General features: G+C 41.9%; 2 protein-coding genes across 3 annotated transcripts in view; one reads left to right on the forward strand and one right to left on the reverse strand.

Moving 5' to 3' along the window:
* The window catches only part of cacna1sb (calcium channel, voltage-dependent, L type, alpha 1S subunit, b), a 42,037-nt gene extending 33,377 nt beyond the window's left edge, over positions 1-8,660 (forward strand). The window contains exons 30-45 of the mRNA XM_079520818.1: positions 177-203; positions 301-426; positions 529-594; positions 985-1,079; positions 1,325-1,484; positions 1,659-1,786; positions 2,054-2,150; positions 2,632-2,734; positions 2,845-2,946; positions 3,071-3,201; positions 3,653-3,778; positions 4,654-4,826; positions 5,307-5,371; positions 5,803-5,849; positions 6,000-6,089; positions 6,891-8,660. Of these exons, the coding sequence (XP_079376944.1) occupies positions 177-203; positions 301-426; positions 529-594; positions 985-1,079; positions 1,325-1,484; positions 1,659-1,786; positions 2,054-2,150; positions 2,632-2,734; positions 2,845-2,946; positions 3,071-3,201; positions 3,653-3,778; positions 4,654-4,826; positions 5,307-5,371; positions 5,803-5,849; positions 6,000-6,089; positions 6,891-7,244 (1,890 nt within the window). The 3' untranslated portion in view covers positions 7,245-8,660. The remainder of the gene's footprint in view (positions 1-176; positions 204-300; positions 427-528; positions 595-984; positions 1,080-1,324; positions 1,485-1,658; positions 1,787-2,053; positions 2,151-2,631; positions 2,735-2,844; positions 2,947-3,070; positions 3,202-3,652; positions 3,779-4,653; positions 4,827-5,306; positions 5,372-5,802; positions 5,850-5,999; positions 6,090-6,890) is intronic.
* Positions 8,661-13,920: 5,260 nt separating this feature from the next.
* LOC306938941 (intelectin-like) overlaps positions 13,921-17,500 on the reverse strand; it is a 4,149-nt gene continuing 569 nt past the window's right edge. For both annotated transcript variants that reach the window (XM_079523339.1, XM_079523338.1), the window contains exons 3-7: positions 16,668-16,915; positions 15,980-16,138; positions 15,356-15,476; positions 14,646-14,749; positions 13,921-14,447 (exon numbers count right to left, since the gene is read on the reverse strand). In XM_079523339.1, the coding sequence (XP_079379465.1) occupies positions 14,295-14,447; positions 14,646-14,749; positions 15,356-15,476; positions 15,980-16,138; positions 16,668-16,915 (785 nt within the window). In that variant the 3' untranslated portion in view covers positions 13,921-14,294. The remainder of the gene's footprint in view (positions 14,448-14,645; positions 14,750-15,355; positions 15,477-15,979; positions 16,139-16,667; positions 16,916-17,500) is intronic.

Here is a 17,500-nt window from a genome sequence, read left to right on the forward strand (position 1 = left end):
GTCTTTTAGTAGTAGTTTTGTATCTAATCAATGGTGGAGAAATTGAGTTGTATTAATGCTATAGGGATTGCATTGCTTAACAATTGATCAATATTTTATTTGCCTGCTCTTATAATATTCCCTTTGCCTAATATAACATGATGCATAATTATCATCTGTTCATGACATTTTCACAGGAGTCAGATCCTATGCAAGCCATCGCGGTAAGCCAAAATTGCATCTGTATACAGTATTTGACTTTACCATTGATTTGCGTTGTCCGTACCATTCTTAAACCCTCTTTGTCTCTTTTGCTCACAGAGCTCTGAAAATGCTCAGGTGTCCATCACGTTCTTCCGACTGTTCCGTGTCATGCGTCTGGTCAAGCTGCTTAATCGATCGGAGGGAATCCGTAATCTGCTGTGGACCTTCATCAAGTCGTTCCAGGTCCGTCAAGCTGTTATCTTAATCAGCATCATCGTTACCGTCAGTCTGTAATGCCAAGTTCAGCTGTTCACTGACCCATACCTGTGTGTTGTCTTTCTGCAGGCCTTTCCTCATGTAGCACTGCTCATCATCATGCTCTTCTTCATCTATTCGGTGGTTGGAATGCAGGTGAGGTCTTTTAAAAAACTATTTTATGTTCATGGAGGAACATGCTAAAAGGGAACTGTGAACTGTATCTGAATGATGAACAGTATACATGTCTATTAAAGGCATGTTTTGTCATTTACTTTAAGATGTTGCCCTGCCCCGAAAATAGCTGATCTACGAGCTTATAGCACATCGCGTCGTATTGCATCACGACGCGGTGTGAGCCTTTAGATCGTCTATATTTTGTACTTTGTACGAGAAAGTATAAATCGGGATTCACTTTGCGGTTCATGGGCGATCCTCCTGTCGTCCTCGTGTGTCCATGAATGCATGAAAACTCAGCCTTTGTGTGCTTGTTGAATGAAGCGTTTCTAAATGAGACTTTTAATGTGCATCGCATCAACCCTTCAGATCTTTGGAAAGATAGCTCTAGTGGACGGCACCCAGATCAACCGCAACAACAACTTCCAGTCATTCCCTCAAGCTGTTCTGATGCTATTCGGTGAGTCTGTGGGCCAGGTTATGGTTGTGGTTCAAAGGTCAAACGCTGAGCCGAGACTTCACACTTTGTGTGTGTGTGTGTGTGTGTGTGTGTGTGTGTGTGTGTGTGTGTGTGTGTGTGTGTGTGTGTGTGTGTGTGTGTGTGTGTGTGTGTGTGTGTGTGTGTGTGTGTGTGTGTGTGTGTGTGTGTGTGTGTGTGTGTGTGTGTGTGTGTGTGTGTGTGTGTGTGTGTGTGTGTGTGTGTCGACAGGTGTGCTACAGGGGAGGCGTGGAACGAGGTCATGTTGGCCTCTATGTATGGGAAGAGGTGTGACCCTAAGTCTGACTTCCTGCCAGGAGAGGAGTTTGCCTGTGGGTCCAACTTTGCTGTCTTCTACTTCATGACCTTCTACTCTCTCTGTGCCTTCCTGGTGAGAACTGGTTGGACATGCAGTCCTTATTTCATTTATGTCATGCACCCATCATTTAATACCAAGTAATAAAAGACGTGTCTAGGAACTGAACTGATCTCAGTTCATCATAAACTGTATGGTACAGTATCTATATCTGTCTTGTCTTTGTGTTCCCCTTCACTTCACCCACAGATCCTCAACTTGTTCGTCGCTGTCATCATGGACAACTTTGACTACCTGACCCGTGACTGGTCTCTCCTGGGTCCTCATCACCTGGACGAGTTCAAGAAAATCTGGGCTGAATATGACCCTGACGCCACGTGAGTCTCAGGTCTACCCCACGTAACCACGCAGACATACAGAGATGCAAGCATAAATCAACCCCATGTTCCCTTTTTATCTCCTCTCCTCCCAATCTCACATTTCCTCTAGTTCTTCTTATGACCTACATGTATATCTGAGACCTATCTCTTGGATCTAGGTCATGTTTTTTCTGGGTGTGTAACCCAAGCTGATTCCAGTGCATGTCTTTCTTCTGTACAGCGGTGGATTGGTACTGTAATGTAATGTGTCTCTCTTGGCTCTAGGGGGAGAATCAAACATTTAGATGTGGTGACTCTGCTCAGACGCATTCAGCCTCCACTTGGCTTTGGCAAGTTCTGTCCTCATCGTGCAGCCTGCAAGGTATATACGGTAGTCATACATAAACCCAATGATCCAAAAATAACACCCCATTCATGTTAATGGCGTGTTACTTTGTCCACGTGTAGAACTGGAAACTCATAGGAGTTTGTGGATTTTCTGATCAAAACTCTGGCAACACAGAAGTCATATTTTCAATATGTCCAAAACAGTATTTAGGATACAGACACCCTATTTGATCATACTGCGACAGCGACACACATAAGCATCAAAAGTAGCAGATTGACAAGCTTGAAGTGAAACGCGACGCTTCGCAACACATTTCGAGCTTGTGGATCTGCTAATATTGATGCTTAGGTGTGATGCAGTATGATCAAATAGGTCATCGATTTACGAAAAAACACAAAAAGTTAAAATATGGAGATAAGCGGTTTCTGTCCGACAGTCAGCAGCAATGACATGTTGGTGTCCATTTCCTCTCCAATGCTCACTTAACGCCTCTGTCTTTACATCCTGTCTTCAGCGTCTGATTGGCATGAACATGCCGCTGAACAGCGACGGCACGGTCACCTTCAATGCCACGCTGTTTGCTCTGGTCAGAACTGCCCTCAAGATCAAAACGGAAGGTATGCCTCTTCATTACCTGATGATGTTACATGATTTCTCGTGCACTTATACGGATTGTGCTTCATGTTGAGGTGATGATGATAATACAATGTTTGATGTCTCTATCAAGGTAACTTTGAGCAGGCCAATGAGGAGCTAAGAGCCATTATAAAGAAGATTTGGAAGCGCACCAGCATGAAACTGCTAGACCAGGTCATTCCTCCGATGGGAGGTGAGTCATACCACCATGAAACGGCTAGACCAGGTCATTCCTCCGATGGGAGGGATTTACCTGTACAGGCGTGTATGTCTATTTCTGACCGACATCAATGTCCCTTGTTTGCGTTTGACCACAGATGATGAGGTGACGGTGGGAAAGTTCTACGCCACTTTCCTGATCCAGGAATATTTCCGTAAGTTTATCCAGCGCCAGGAGGAGTACTACGGTTACCGGCCCAAGGGGAAGACCGAAGGTTCAGAGATCCAGGTGTGTAAAATGTGTAATCTGCATGATTACCTCTATTCCATCAACCAGTGGTGGAAATAGTATTCAGTATTCACATTTTATCCTTAAGTAAAAGCAACAATACTGCAATGTAGAAATACATTTGAAATGTTTTCAAATGTATAAATTGTATATAAATCGACCAGGAATAGTCCCATTGAGATTAAATCTCTCATTCGCAAGGGAGTCAAAACAGCAGAACAATGTTTCGCAAAAAATGACACAACATAAAACATCAAATCTAAAGAACACAAGTTCTCTGGAAGTTGTTCAGATTGAAGTCACATATTTCCTTATACAGCAGCACTCGATTTCTTACTGTTATGTTCTAGCACTTTTCTTTTTTACATCCATTATTCTCAACCATATCTTTTTCGTTCCTCTTCCTTGTTGATATGCATTGTGGTCCTCCCCTCACATCACGTCCACCAAGGCTGGTCTGAGGAGCATTGAGGACGAGCCTGAGGCAGCAGAGATGCACAGAGCCATCTCAGGAGACCTGCAGAATGATGAAGAGATGGACAAAGCTATGGACGAGGCTGGAGAAGGCATCTACAGAGTGAGTTACCCAATCACACGTGTTTTATCATGTGGTTTTAAAACTTCTTCGTGTTAAAGACGAATTCCGGACAAGCAGTTTTAGTTGTAGTCCCGTATCCATGCGTCACTGGAAAAAACAAAAAACACGCCGAGTGCTCCATACCCATTTAGCGGATTTACCCTCCGCTAGATTACGCTAGATCTCTTCAATCGCGCAAAAATGTTTTTGTGGGGTGCATACTTAGTTTAGACTAGTCATTGGTTAGACATGGGTTAGGTTTAGGTGTGCTATCAATAGAATTCAGTAAAAAACGGCTAGGGCGGAATTCTCCTTTAAGGACCTTAATATACTTAATGATTTTGGGTGTGTTTTTTGTTTCTTTATTAATGCACTGCGTTGCAATATCCAAATTGATGCACTGCGTTGCAATATCCAAATTGATATGTTCTTGGCTGCGCAACCCCCATCTGAAAACAGCCCCTGAATCACTAGCAGATCACTAGCCTCACATTCAGGGTCTGGTGACGCTGTAGAAGGTGTGTTTTTCTCTGTTGAAGATCTACACCAATTGCCAAAGAGTCAAACTTTGGCCATGCCCCCCTCTCAAAAAACAACTGCGACTGAATAATGGAGTGAAACGAAATATCAGGCTGTGTGTTGTTAAAATGTTTCAAAAAGTGCTCAACATTTTTAAAGATCTTTTGAAAATAGCAGATCTACAAGCTAACAACGCGGCTCATCGCGGTGAATTGTGAGATTGTAGATAGGCTATTTTCTCTGCAGTGGCCTTTGGCTTGTTGGTGTTTTTTTTACTTTGTTAAAAAAAACAACAACAACATTGTCAATAAAAATACTCAATTCAATGTACTTTTCTGTGTGCTTTTCATTGGTAGCGTACCCACGGCCTGTTTGGCAACCAGATGGATTCCTTCTCCTCTGAGCCGGCTGGCGTTCAGCAGCCACAGGCCACCAGCCAGCGGCCGCTCCAGTTCTCTGAGAGCCAGCCTGACCACACCAGAGACTCCTTCTTCTCCAACACCAACAACAACGCCCTGCACTTCGCTGAGTGAGCACCCATTCTCCTTCCTACCTGCCTACAAACTGTGTCTAAGCCTATAAGTGGTTCTTCAAACTTTGTCATGTCATGGACCCACAGAGTATTGTGTATGATGTAGATCTGCTATTTTCAAATTGTATATAATATAAAGTGGTTAAAGTGGTTAAGGACCCCTGGGGGTCCACAGACGCCCAGGGGACTATGAGATAGCACTGGTCTAAGCTACAGTAGCTAACTTCTACTAAGGCCTATAGCTGCTACTTAAAGGGCCTTTCAAACGGGAAGCGAGGAACACAGGCGTTGTTGCCTGGATCAACGACAGGTCTGCTCCAGGTCTGCAACAACGCAGGCCCTTACGAGTTCACTTGTGTTTTTATTGAATATAGGCTAGTAAAAGCATCTTCTAAGATCTTAACTGTACGTGTTGTAAATTCATTTAAATAGTGCTTTCGCTGTTTGTGTCTGACTTGGTGACAATGCTTGTTTCAGGTTTACATTTGAGAGGGAAGGCAGTGCTGAGGACCTCTATAACCCCAGAGAGTTTGTACAGCCAGGTGGGTGTCCAGAAATCTGCTGATCATTATGATTGGCCAGAAAAACAGTTGGACAGACACATTCTCTCTGCTGTTAGGGATGCTTCATATGAATGATTGAATGAATAAACTGTATATGTTTTTCTCTGCTCACCCCTGTCCAAGTTAAAAAAAAACATTAACATTACATTTACTCTGGCTATGGCTAAGAACAGCTAGGTCTTGCCTGGGGTTTAAATGAGCAGTGCTGTCACTTTGATTTATTTCTTGTATCAAAGGTGGGAGTATTTGTTATATGCTCCTTTATCTTATTTTAATTGTAGTCTCCATCTCTTTTTAAATGCTCTGTTGCACTATATGATTGTATTTTGTTTTTATTCTGTGAAGCACTTTGAGTTGCCTTGGTGTATGGAAGGTGCTGTATAATTAAAGTTGCCTTGCCTTGCCTTTAGATGAGAGACGCTTCTCCAACTTCAGGGCGAGGACAGACATCACACAGGTAAGGGCTTCAAACAAGCTGACTCGTCTAAAATTCAATCTTCAACGTTGACCATTAAAAATGGCCTCGTTCAGACCAAAGACGTGACGAGACGAAAACTTAAGCATTAGATTGTTAATTCTGTCTGAATGTCTCCTTTTTAACTCACAGTTCCCCTATGACCCTAACTACGGCGACAGTCTGTGTCAGTGTACCCATGCTGTTGATGGCCTGCCCGCTGCTGACCAGCTCGTCCAAGAGGTAAGACAGGAGTAACAGTGACCTCCTCACCTCACCAAGACTTTCCTTAATATTCAGTAACACCACAATTATCCCCCTCTGTTGGCAGGCAATGTCCTGAGGCACTGTAATCTCTCATAAACATACAGTATGCACATCATACTATAATTAAGCCAGTCTGTCTGTGTGTCAGAAACACTCACATAGCTCCACACTGCCTGCACCAAATCACTCCCACTTTTCACACATAATTAGTCTGGCAGTGCAACATTTGGTATATAGTATTTTTTATTGGCCTAAAATATTGTCTATATACTGTACAAACATTCATGAATCCACTGACCGGCTGTCGGTATTGAGCATTTTCTTTTAAAGGGGTTTATATTTGACCCTACCATTAACATCCTATACAAGGCAAAAATGTCAAACTTTCCTTATGCTTTAAGTAGCATTAGTTTTGCACAAAAAAAACACTGCTTGTGCTAAAAACGTCCATAGCCGTCATCACAAAATGTGATGAGGTCAGCACATTTTGGGCACATTTGGGCAAGTGGCTATGGCCGTTTTTAGCTCAAGGGGTGTTTTTGTGTAAAACTAATGCTTGGAATGGATTCAGAATCATGTTAGTTTGACATGTCACATGCTTAAGCCCTTTATACTTTATTGTATGATGCACAGCAAAAATAGCTGTTCTACAAGCTCACATCGTGACAAGTGACATACCCGAAATGGGGACAACAGCTTGAAAGTGATTACGCCATTACACAACATGCACACGCTAAAAAAAGAAAGATGTCAATCCGTACTATGTCTCCCCTGCAGGCTCTAATAGAGGGCGGTCTGAATACTCTGGCCGGAGACCCAGGCTTTGTGTCGGCGACCAAGAGGGAGATGTCTGAGGCCTTGCACCTCCCTGTGGCCGAGATGGAGGGCATGGCTCAGGGTATCCTCAATGGCCGCACCACCAAGAAGAGACGCCCTGTCCCTGTCCTGCCCTGCGTCCCCCCGTCCCCTACCCCGTCCTCTACCCCGTCCTCCGCGTCCGTAGTGAATGAGCGAGAGCGAAGCCGGACGGACCCCGATGTGAAGAGGAAGACCCGTCCTATCCCTGTTCCCCCCACTGCCCCTGTCAGATCCGCACGGAAGCAGCACACCAAGGCAGACTCCCATGTTTAGAACCCGTCACTTGAATTCACACGGTTCTTTTACTGTTGACCAGGCTGTGTAGGTGGTCGCCTCCTCACCTCACCTCACCCTGCGTTACCAAAGTCGTTGTCGTTGCAACACATTACACCTGCTAACGTGGCCTCAAGGCCCAACAGGCAGGTTGGACTCATGTTTAACATGTCACTGTGAGTGTGATTGAAACATATGGAAAGCTAGCCATGGAGAAAAAACATATCTGGTGATCCACTTCTCTTTACCGCTCTCAGATTCATTGCAACAAATAAAAACGACAACTTATCTCAGCACCCGGGTTGATGAACCTCTTTTTTTAAATTGCTTGCTGAGGTAATCCATTCCATAGAGTGGTTAAACAACCATGCAGTCTATTGAGTGTCTTACTGAAGGTTGGTGTAGGTGGGATGATGTGCTTGGGCACTAAAGTGACTGGTAGAGAATAGTGTGCACTCACTATTGTGGTGCTGCACCAGCCAGGTCTCCATTTTGGGTATCTTGTGACTGAGTGTCTCTGCATCAAGGCCCATATAACTGAATTTTTTATTTATTTTCAGTTCCCTCTTTTAGAATGGAACCTGGTTATAATTTCACAGAAAAGGCGTCATAGTTTATTTTCATGTTCTGGCAGTGTCATCTGATTCTTTCATTTGAAGGCAAGGACTTGCTTACCTTTGTGTTGTCTAATTGAGATTTATTGACAGTTTCCTCCACCACTGCTCTTGTAAGCAGTTGGTGTCAGCACGTTTTAATAGGAAACCAACTTTTTTTTAAATGTATGGGACAGAAGAGACATTTTAGTTCACATTTTTCCCCTCTGTGACTTATTTTGTATTTGATGTATTTAGGCTTTTGTTTAATTTATTGATTGAAGTCAAGTTGTCATACTAGGCTTGAAATCATTCTACTGCTGTAGTTTTTTATATCTGTGTGCTTTATTCAACAATAAATCACAGTAAAATGTAAGGTTAGATTAGATTGCATTTGGTTTCAACCATGCAAAGAATGCATACATCTTCAGCATACCTGGAGTATGGTGGAATACGTTTCAAATCCCTCTTTTCATTGGAGCATAGTAACTGTTTTTATTCAGTAGGCAACCGCTTGAACATAAATTGATGCAATAATGCACTTTTGTGTCTTTGTAAGGGCTTTTTATGTCACTCTTAACAGGTCTTAAATAACATTTTTCTTACTTTGTGATCATCGTCTTTGCCTGTGCTTCTTCTCTCCTACAATATGTTAAATCGGTTTTTAATTATACATTTTTTGGGCAGGGCAAGTAGTTTGTGGGTGCACATTATAGCTTGTCCTGCCATCACACATCATCTTCACCCTCGAAATTGTTCTGTCCTGTTTTATGTCTAAATGGTGCTCTCACCCTTGACAAAAGAAATAAACACCCAAAACATCCGCTGTGTAAATTGGCTTATTTTCTGCAAGCAAACAGAAGGACGTACGGACAATGAACATCTGATGATAACATCATTTGGTGTGGGGAAAGCCTTGGCACAACAGGTGAGTGTGTGTCAGCTGACGAATGATTATAGTATGGAGTATGGGTCACCATAAAAGTCCAGAATGAGACTTGGTGAAAGATATGAGAATCATTTCTGAAGCTATTCTGATGCTAACCTCTAGACATTATTACTGTGTGAAATCTGAGAGCCTTAAGTATATAAATAACCCTGCATGTCATAAGTTACATGCACTCCCGAATATGGAATGTAAACTGGTGCACCACACGGCCACACAGACATTTTCTATGACAGCAAACTGCTCTACAGTAGTGAACTAGAAAAAGTGCCCTTCTGGGCACAGGTCTCCACCAGGAGGATAAGAGTGTGTGTGTGTGATGCTTGGCAAAATGTTTAGGAGCAATATAAACGTGTGTGTGTGTGTGTGTGTGACGTGGCTTGGCCTGTTGTAGCGCCACCATGAGGCTGATTTGAAAACTGTCAAGTGGCATTTCTTCCAAAGCCTAGTGGGAATATGCATGCACAGTTTCACCACAATCGGACGCTGCGTTTAGTAGTTGTGGCGATTTGTACAAAACAGGTACAAGGCGGGCTACTCCTGAAAAGTTTAGAAGCCAATTGTAGCCAACTAGAATTTCGCCGCCCTTTCGCGGCTCATCCTAGTTCCGTTGCAGCGCAATGGGAAGAAGGAAATTGCGAGATTTGACAGACTCCACTTCATGTTTCAGCTGTGTTTTTAAACCCAGTATTGTGCCCTTCACATGTATTAACGGATGGGTATTATTATTATTTGTTGTATTTTATTTTCACATCAAAGCAAATTAAATTAAATTAAAATAAGCACACATGAAACTGCTTTTTACTGTTTTTGTTTACTTACAATAAGTTACTGTTTTTGGAAACCAAAAGATGTTGAGAATGGAGCAGAACATACTGTAGTATATTTTTGTGGGGACCTTGACTGCATTATAGTAGGCCTACAATCTTTTGGATTGCAGTGACCCCACATTGTTTCTTCGGGAACAATATTTGTAGTTACAATGAGGGCTACATGAGCCGAAGGGAGAGAAACACGTCGCCTCTCTCCAGTCCGTGCGTATGCTGCTGCTGGTGGCTGAATAACAACGGATCGCATCGCTGACTGACATAAACGCACAGTTACAATTCAGAGGCACTTCAATAAGAAAACTCAACTAATAACGCTTGTGTGTGTTAATCTGCCCGATGCTGACGTTAGTATATAATGTTTAGATTGTTTTCCTCTTGTACATGCGTTTGTGGGCACAGTGGCAGGGGGTGAAAAGCCGATTTGTCCCATGGTGTGCACTGCGCAACTGTGCAGTGTAAAACATGCTGAAATCAAACACACACACACACACACACACACACACACACACACACACACACACACACACACACACACACACACACACACAGTCACTCAGTCACAAATCCTCCACAGTGTGATTACGTGTCTGCAGTGACACTGATGCGAGGTTACAATGAGTCCGTGGTGTGGTGAGACTGGGAAAGGAATAATGCGCGGAAGAGCTTGGCATCCGACTGCGCGCGTTGTGTCGATGAGATGGGCGCGTTGGGAAATACCGCACCGAAGCACACTCGCCTATTAGTTTGCATTGCATTTGCACAGTGCGCTCAGTGCGATATTTACGAACGTGGCCGTTGTGTGTGTGTGGGTGTGTGTGTGTGGCTGGCTGGCCTGTGTTTTGCTGCGTGGGGATCGCCATGTGAGGGGGCTAGCCAATAAGGGCCCGGTGTTGCATGTGGAGAATTGTGTAGGTTAGTGTGTGTGGTGTAGCCGAACGGGGTGGTGAGAACATGAGGGGGATGTAGCACAGCAATCGGTGACCCCTACATTAAGCTGTGTTGCTCCCAGCATGCAGTGCAAATGCGTGTTGTAGCAACCGTAGCCAATGGGAAAACAGGATGCAGTGTTGCCAGGTCCGCGAATTGTAAGCGAGTTGTAAGTAGCGTGTTGAATGGCATTTTTTCTGGGCTTGTTTTCATAGACCTGGCAACAAATTAGGCGGGGGTGTCGGTGCTTGTGGCGTGTTTGTGTTTATTATTGATAGTGATATTGTTTGTGAGTCTGGACGGGAGGCGGCTTTAGTGGCAGTGCAATGACAATTTTTACGCGGGTGATGTTGAGTGTGGGCGTGCTGCGCGACATGAGGAGATAGCGGAGGGTCGACGCGGAGGGTAAGTCTGTGACGTGTTAGTGTGTGTAGTGGGTTGTTGCAGTGTGTGTTGCAGTGTGTCAGTGACGTAGTAGCTGGTGCCTTTTGTTCCTGGGTGGGAACAGCGTTTTGGGCACACCTTTTCAATTGTATAATAGATGAGGGTGGATTATGAGAAATCAAACAAACCCGTCTTGATCACAAAGAAAAGACCAAACCACGATGTGCTCACCAATAGTTTGTCAAACCTTATGAGAACATTATTTTTTTTACTTATAAGCAAACAAATACAAATCAGTTTTTGATACAGAAAAAATAAACACAAACTCATGTTCAAAAATAGTCAATCTGCAAGCTTGTAGTTTGTCTATTTATTTATTTTTTAATTAAACTGCCGGACAACTCTCCCACTGGATCAGAAACCGAAAACTCAGAGGGGAGTCTTGAGGAATAGTCTCTTACAATATAGCTGAGTGAAGATTCTTATAGATATACAGAGAAAGGAATATCCGCACTCTCGAGTAGTTTCTTATGAACTTGGTTTATTGAGCAAACACAGAAGCAGCAGTCTATCTAGAGAAACAGACGCGTTTCGGCACGTCTGCCTTCCTCAGCGTTTGAAACGCTAACTGTTCTCTGTATTATTTCAACCACCCACATTATAGGGGAGCTAGTTCAAATGTCGAGACATATGAGCTGCATAATTGCATATACCGTCAAATAATGGCCCAAGTATGTATTGGTCGTGCTCTAATGTAAACCTAGCCAATGCGATCTTACCAAAGTTGACAGCATTCCTTGCTTGTATTCAGGGCAGAGAGGACTTCAGAGAATGCTACATCTTATGCTTAATGTAGCACAACCATATCCATTGTACAACCTCTCAGCGAGTCTCGAATTGATGTGTGCTTGTAGATCGGATATTTTCACACGACAAAGTATAAATGATAGGCTGACACTGAATTTTCATGGGTGTGGCTAGCGATTCAGGGGCTGGAGCCAGGCTATATACATGAGGCTTAACAGGGAATTTTGGAAAGGGTCAGATCCATGTCCCTTTATGGGGAAATTATGTTCATGTCTTAAATGACCTTAAATCAATGATCATGTTTAGTGTCTTATATTATTCCACCTGCCAGTTACAGTAAATCATGTTATTACATTAGAGTACATGTTTTAAGTTTAGAACATGAACTTGTTTGTGGTTGTTTTCTCTTAGGAAAACTAGTTTGACATCTTAAGCAATAACACGTAGTTTTGATCACGTATTGATTGTACAATGTATACGTCATCAGTTTACTGTCATGTCAACTTCAAGTAGTTTGAAACGTCTCCATCTGAATTCTCTCATTGTTGATGTAGTTAGCCTTTATTCCCAGGGTTGGGGTGTGTGTGTGTGTGTGTGTGTGTGTGTGTGTGTGTGTGTGTGTGTGTGTGTGTGTGTGTGTGTGTGTGTGTGTGTGAAAGATTATGTATTGTTAAACTTAATATTTATTTAATAGGGTTGGGAATTTCACACCAAGGAACATAATTATGGACCCTCTTACAGTGTAGATCCAAATCCAACCCGATTAGGGAGGAATAAAGAAGTAATGGAAGGGTTAAGGGTGTAAATTTGTTTTTGTGCGTGTTTTTTTATTTTTATTTTTTCATTTTTCAGGATTTGTTCTGCATTTACTTTAGGTATTCATCTTGTTTAATTGTGTACAATGTATCAGTTATCATGTATGTATGTGCAGTCTTTGAAATGAAAATCTTTGCCATGACTCTTTCTTGGTGGAATTGTTATTGAAACATCTATACAATCCCATTTGTTTAGTGAATCTTATGAAGAATTATTTCGTTAAGCAACACAATTGTCCAAAGTCTAAATTAGCCCTGAATTTTTATACTTTGTGTGCTAAAAATTGCTCAATCTGCTATTTTTGGCATGCAACAAGAAAGTATAAATTTAGCGTTGGACCTGCAAGTTTGTATATAGTCTTTTCTCTGAACATCCACTTAAAATGGTGGCTTTCTGGATACAGGTTTTAATGGTCTAAGAGGTTTATTTTAAAATATATTACATGTAACCTGTTGAAAATGTTCAAGTAATAGTTTTACTGTTTGTTTTTGGCCTCTGATTTAATGTACTTTTCAATGGTGGCTCAGCTAATTGACATTGATTGCTTTGCTTCATGTGAGATGTTTATTTTGATATTTCCGTAAGTTGAAAACAGCCTTTTTTTCCCATGCAGGACAAATGCAGTGCCTTATGGAGGTGGAGGAACTTGGGGAAGGGGTCTCTCTCCTTATGGAGGTGGAGGAACTTGGGGAAGGGGTCTCTCTCCTTATGGAGGTGGAGGAACTTGGGGAAGGGGTCTCTCTCCTTATGGAGGTGGAGGAACTTGGGGAAGGGGTCTCTCTCCTTATGGAGGTGGAGGAACTTGGGGAAGGGAAGGGGTCTCTCTTGATCTGGGTGGGTTTGTTTCCATTGTGTTTAGCTTCACGGTGATGTTGACCCAAGGTTGGATTCAATGTCTAATGAGTTTCCATGTGATGTGTGCTATTATTTAACCACTTGACTGCGCAAAAAAAAAAGTTTTCTTTAAAAAAAATCTGATCTACAAGCTCACAATCATGTCTGTCTGCTATGTTCCAACATTATGGAATGTCTATTATTATTTTATTTTTACATGCCCAAAAAGGTTTTTGTGATTAATTCACGCAAAATATGTTTTTCCCCCCAAATTGTTTTGTCATGAGTGCATTCACACCGTGAATTACGCAGCAATGAAGTCACGTCATTTTTATTCGGAACAAGATCGTTTTTTCAACATGAATAAAAAGGCCCCAATCTGAATGAATGAGGCATCAATTATATCTATGAAGAGTTTTTATGCAAAATACTCGCCCAACTACGGATAAGCGGTTGAAGATGGATGGATGGATGGATGGAAAATGTGTGGAGGTACTATCTTGGACTACAGTGCAAAGAGATACTGTCAGGGATTAAATACGAATTAGACTTTTACTTCGGATGCAGGAATATAATTTATTTCAAGTTAATTTGAGATACAGCATTTAGCAATTAGGATACAATATCGTAAATATAGAAAATATGATGAATTCAATATGATTACAATAATCAAATGAAATGGAAACAAATTAAAAAATCACAATTTACAATTTGCCTTAGTTGCTAAATTGCTAATCATTTAATCCTAAATTCAAATTGTTTTTGTTTTGAGAGATCACAGCAATCAGTCACAGTAACCAGTAACATATAGTAACCAGCAAGTAACATATAGTAACCAGCAAGTAACATATAGTAACCAGCAAGTAACATATAGTTAAACCATGTTCCAGTGGTTGTTGGAACATGGAGGAACTCAGCGATAGAAGATCAGCACGGCAGCCTCTGTAATTCGCTTGGATGCACTCCAACCACTGGCGGTCCCATAGCCATCCCAGTCGAAGGAACTGAAGTCACCGCACTGTCTAGGAGCTGCCTCTGGGAAGAATCCTCCTCCACCAATGCAAAACTATCAACATGTAGAAATATGCAACACACACACACACACACACACACACACACACACACACACACACACACACACACACACACACACACACACACAACTGAGTTCAATGTGACAGTAAAGAGTAATAGGCTATGGTACAAAAACAAGAGCTGAGCACCTCCCGTACCTCCCTTTACTAGATAACTAGCGAATACTCACATGTTCAATATTGCAGCCAGTAGGTTTGGATCCAGAGCACATGGCCAAGGCTGCACGTTCAACATTGAATGCTCTGAAGGAGATGTAGCCTGGTGTTAACTCACCTGAAGGAGAACACAATAAATAAATACGACTTTATATTAATATTATAATAGTAATAATACAGTATTAAACATTGAATAGAATAATATATTACACACATGATGCATTTGTATTAGTAGTAGTGGTCATAGTAGTAGTACATGGTTCTTGATTCTGATATGTGAGATATAACCAGATGGCATACTTGAATAACTTGATATGACAGCACCAATGCTATACTGTAGGTGGCTCATTTGGAATTATTGGCCAGTAATCTTTTCATCATTTGTGGCAACTATTTGTATTTGCTTGTATCTCCCTCTGTCTCTTTCTCTGTCTTGCTTTCTTTCTAGCTCTCTCTATGTCTAGATGCTGGACCAGGTGAACATCAGCAGAGTGAAGAGTACAGCATGCACACTAAAAACGAAGTTATGTGCAACTTTATTATTGGACATTTATATATGTGGATGATCTTTGTCTGATAAAGATTCATAATTCATATAGGAGCGAATGGTTGTTCTAATTATAATGAAAGTGAACAGGAGTTTGTACTAGTGTGCGGGCTCTTAATTGTCTTTTCTCAGCCATTTATATTTTTATGTTCCATCATCTACATCTACAAAACTTACGTCTCGCATTGGGCCCATAAAAGTTGCTTACGGTGTCATCATTCCCAAAGTCGTATGTAATAGGGATGGATGGTCCATTGTCACTTTTGCAACTCCCTGCAGCATATTTTACTGGGTACCGCTTAAGAATGGGAAGAAAAGGGGGTTGAATAATGGTGCATTTATATAGCGCCTTTATCCAAGGCGCTTTACAGAGATTGTGCATTACATTCACCCATTCACACACACATGCATACACCGATGGCAGCGGAAACCATGCAAGGTACCAACCAGCACATCAGGAGCAATTAGGGGTTCAGTGTCTTGCTCAAGGACACTTCGACAGTAACTCTGGAGGAGCCCGGGTTCGAACTGGCAACCTCACGGTTATCCCAGCCACTCTACCCCTGAGCCGCCGCCACCCCGAATAAGTATCAGATACGGTAAATAGTTATACACTGTTTTAGCTTACATACCTTATTTATGTTTTAAAACATAAATACTAAAATGTCTTATTAATCTTGTACAATTAATAGTTATTAAAACAAAGGTTTGAAGCGGTAAGATGTTATTCTGATAGGAGCACTTCAGCTACAGTACATATGCTGATGTAGTTGCAATGTGACACAATTCAGCCGATCTTACTTGGAAAAGGTTGAAGAGGTTCCCATCAAACCCACTCAAGAACTGATTGGTGGTGTGGTATCGTAGGATAGCGGCGGTCCTCCAGTCTCTCACTGGAGTGATGTTGGGAACGTGCCACACTGCTACATCCCCTGCCTCGATTTCAGAGTAGCCAGGATTCTGTCAAAGAAATATTGGGTGAACAATGCATGAAATGAAAAATCTAAAATTCAATGTAGTTGCTACAGCGGTTAGAACGGCCGCTAACATACGCCCAGTGCTTTGGAAACAAAACAATCCTAATATGAAGAACCGCCCTATAAGGATATATATATATTTACTATATCATTATATCCATTCACCCATCATGTACAGAAGATATAGTAGCCTAGCATCTAAATTCAATGTACAAACCTGCTTTGGAAACAAATCATTATCACTGTCCTAATATGCAGGATATTGGATAGGTTCTGAGTGAGTTTTATTTTTTCCTATATTGGTTTCATTCACCCAGTTTTAGCACAAAAAAACTGTTTGAAGTATCTAGTTGAGCGAAACATTTAGTGAGTTCATGAGTAAGGTTGAACTGTGGGAATTACACAGACAGTCAAATTAAAGCAATGCTCCCATTCTCTTCTTTCAACTGCACACCAGCCATTAATACTGAGCCATTAATATCGAGGATCAGTCGAAAAGCGACCTACTGTACCTTGAAATCATCAGAGGTAGCTCCCCCTGCTGTTCCGAATGTGTTTCTGTTGGCCCAGTTGCCATCACCGCCTGGCAGGTTGGCATTGCTGCCCTGCTCTGAGGTCCAGCGGTCACCAGATGTACATTTACCATTCATGTTGTTCTCATGAACACTTGCGACCAACGTCCAGCCACCACCTGCAGTTGTCATGTCACAGAAAGTCTGGTATTCCCCACCATCAGCAGTAGTAAGGCGGTAAATGCCATCTGAAGGGTAGAAAATGAACAAACACGAGGCAAATATAAGTCAACCCAAAGTTAGAAGAAGAGAGAATAGAAATAGAAAGGCAGCAGTGAAGCTGCTGTGTCCTCCTATGAATTAATCACTATAGAAATAGAAAGGCAGCAGTGAAGCTGCTGTGTCCTCCTATGAATTAATCACTATAGAAATAGAAAGGCAGCAGTGAAGCTGCTGTGTCCTCCTATGAATTAATCACTATAGAAATAGAAAGGCAGCAGTGAAGCTGCTGTGTTCTATGAATTAATCACTATAGAAATAGAAAGGCAGCAGTGAAGCTGCTGTGTTCTATGAATTAATCACTATAGAAATAGAAAGGCAGCAGTGAAGCTGCTGTGTTCTATGAATTAATCACTATAGAAATAGAAAGGCAGCAGTGAAGCTGCTGTGTTCTATGAATTAATCACTATAGAAATAGAAAGGCAGCAGTGAAGCTGCTGTGTTCTATGAATTAATCACTATAGAAATAGAAAGGCAGCAGTGAAGCTGCTGTGTCCTCCTATGAATTAATTACTATAGAAATAGAAAGGCAGAAGTGAAGCTGCTGTGTCCTC

The sequence above is a fragment of the Electrona antarctica genome, assembly GCF_951216825.1.
Source record: "Electrona antarctica genome assembly, chromosome: 2".
In the NCBI taxonomy this organism is placed as follows: Eukaryota; Metazoa; Chordata; class Actinopteri; order Myctophiformes; family Myctophidae; genus Electrona; species Electrona antarctica.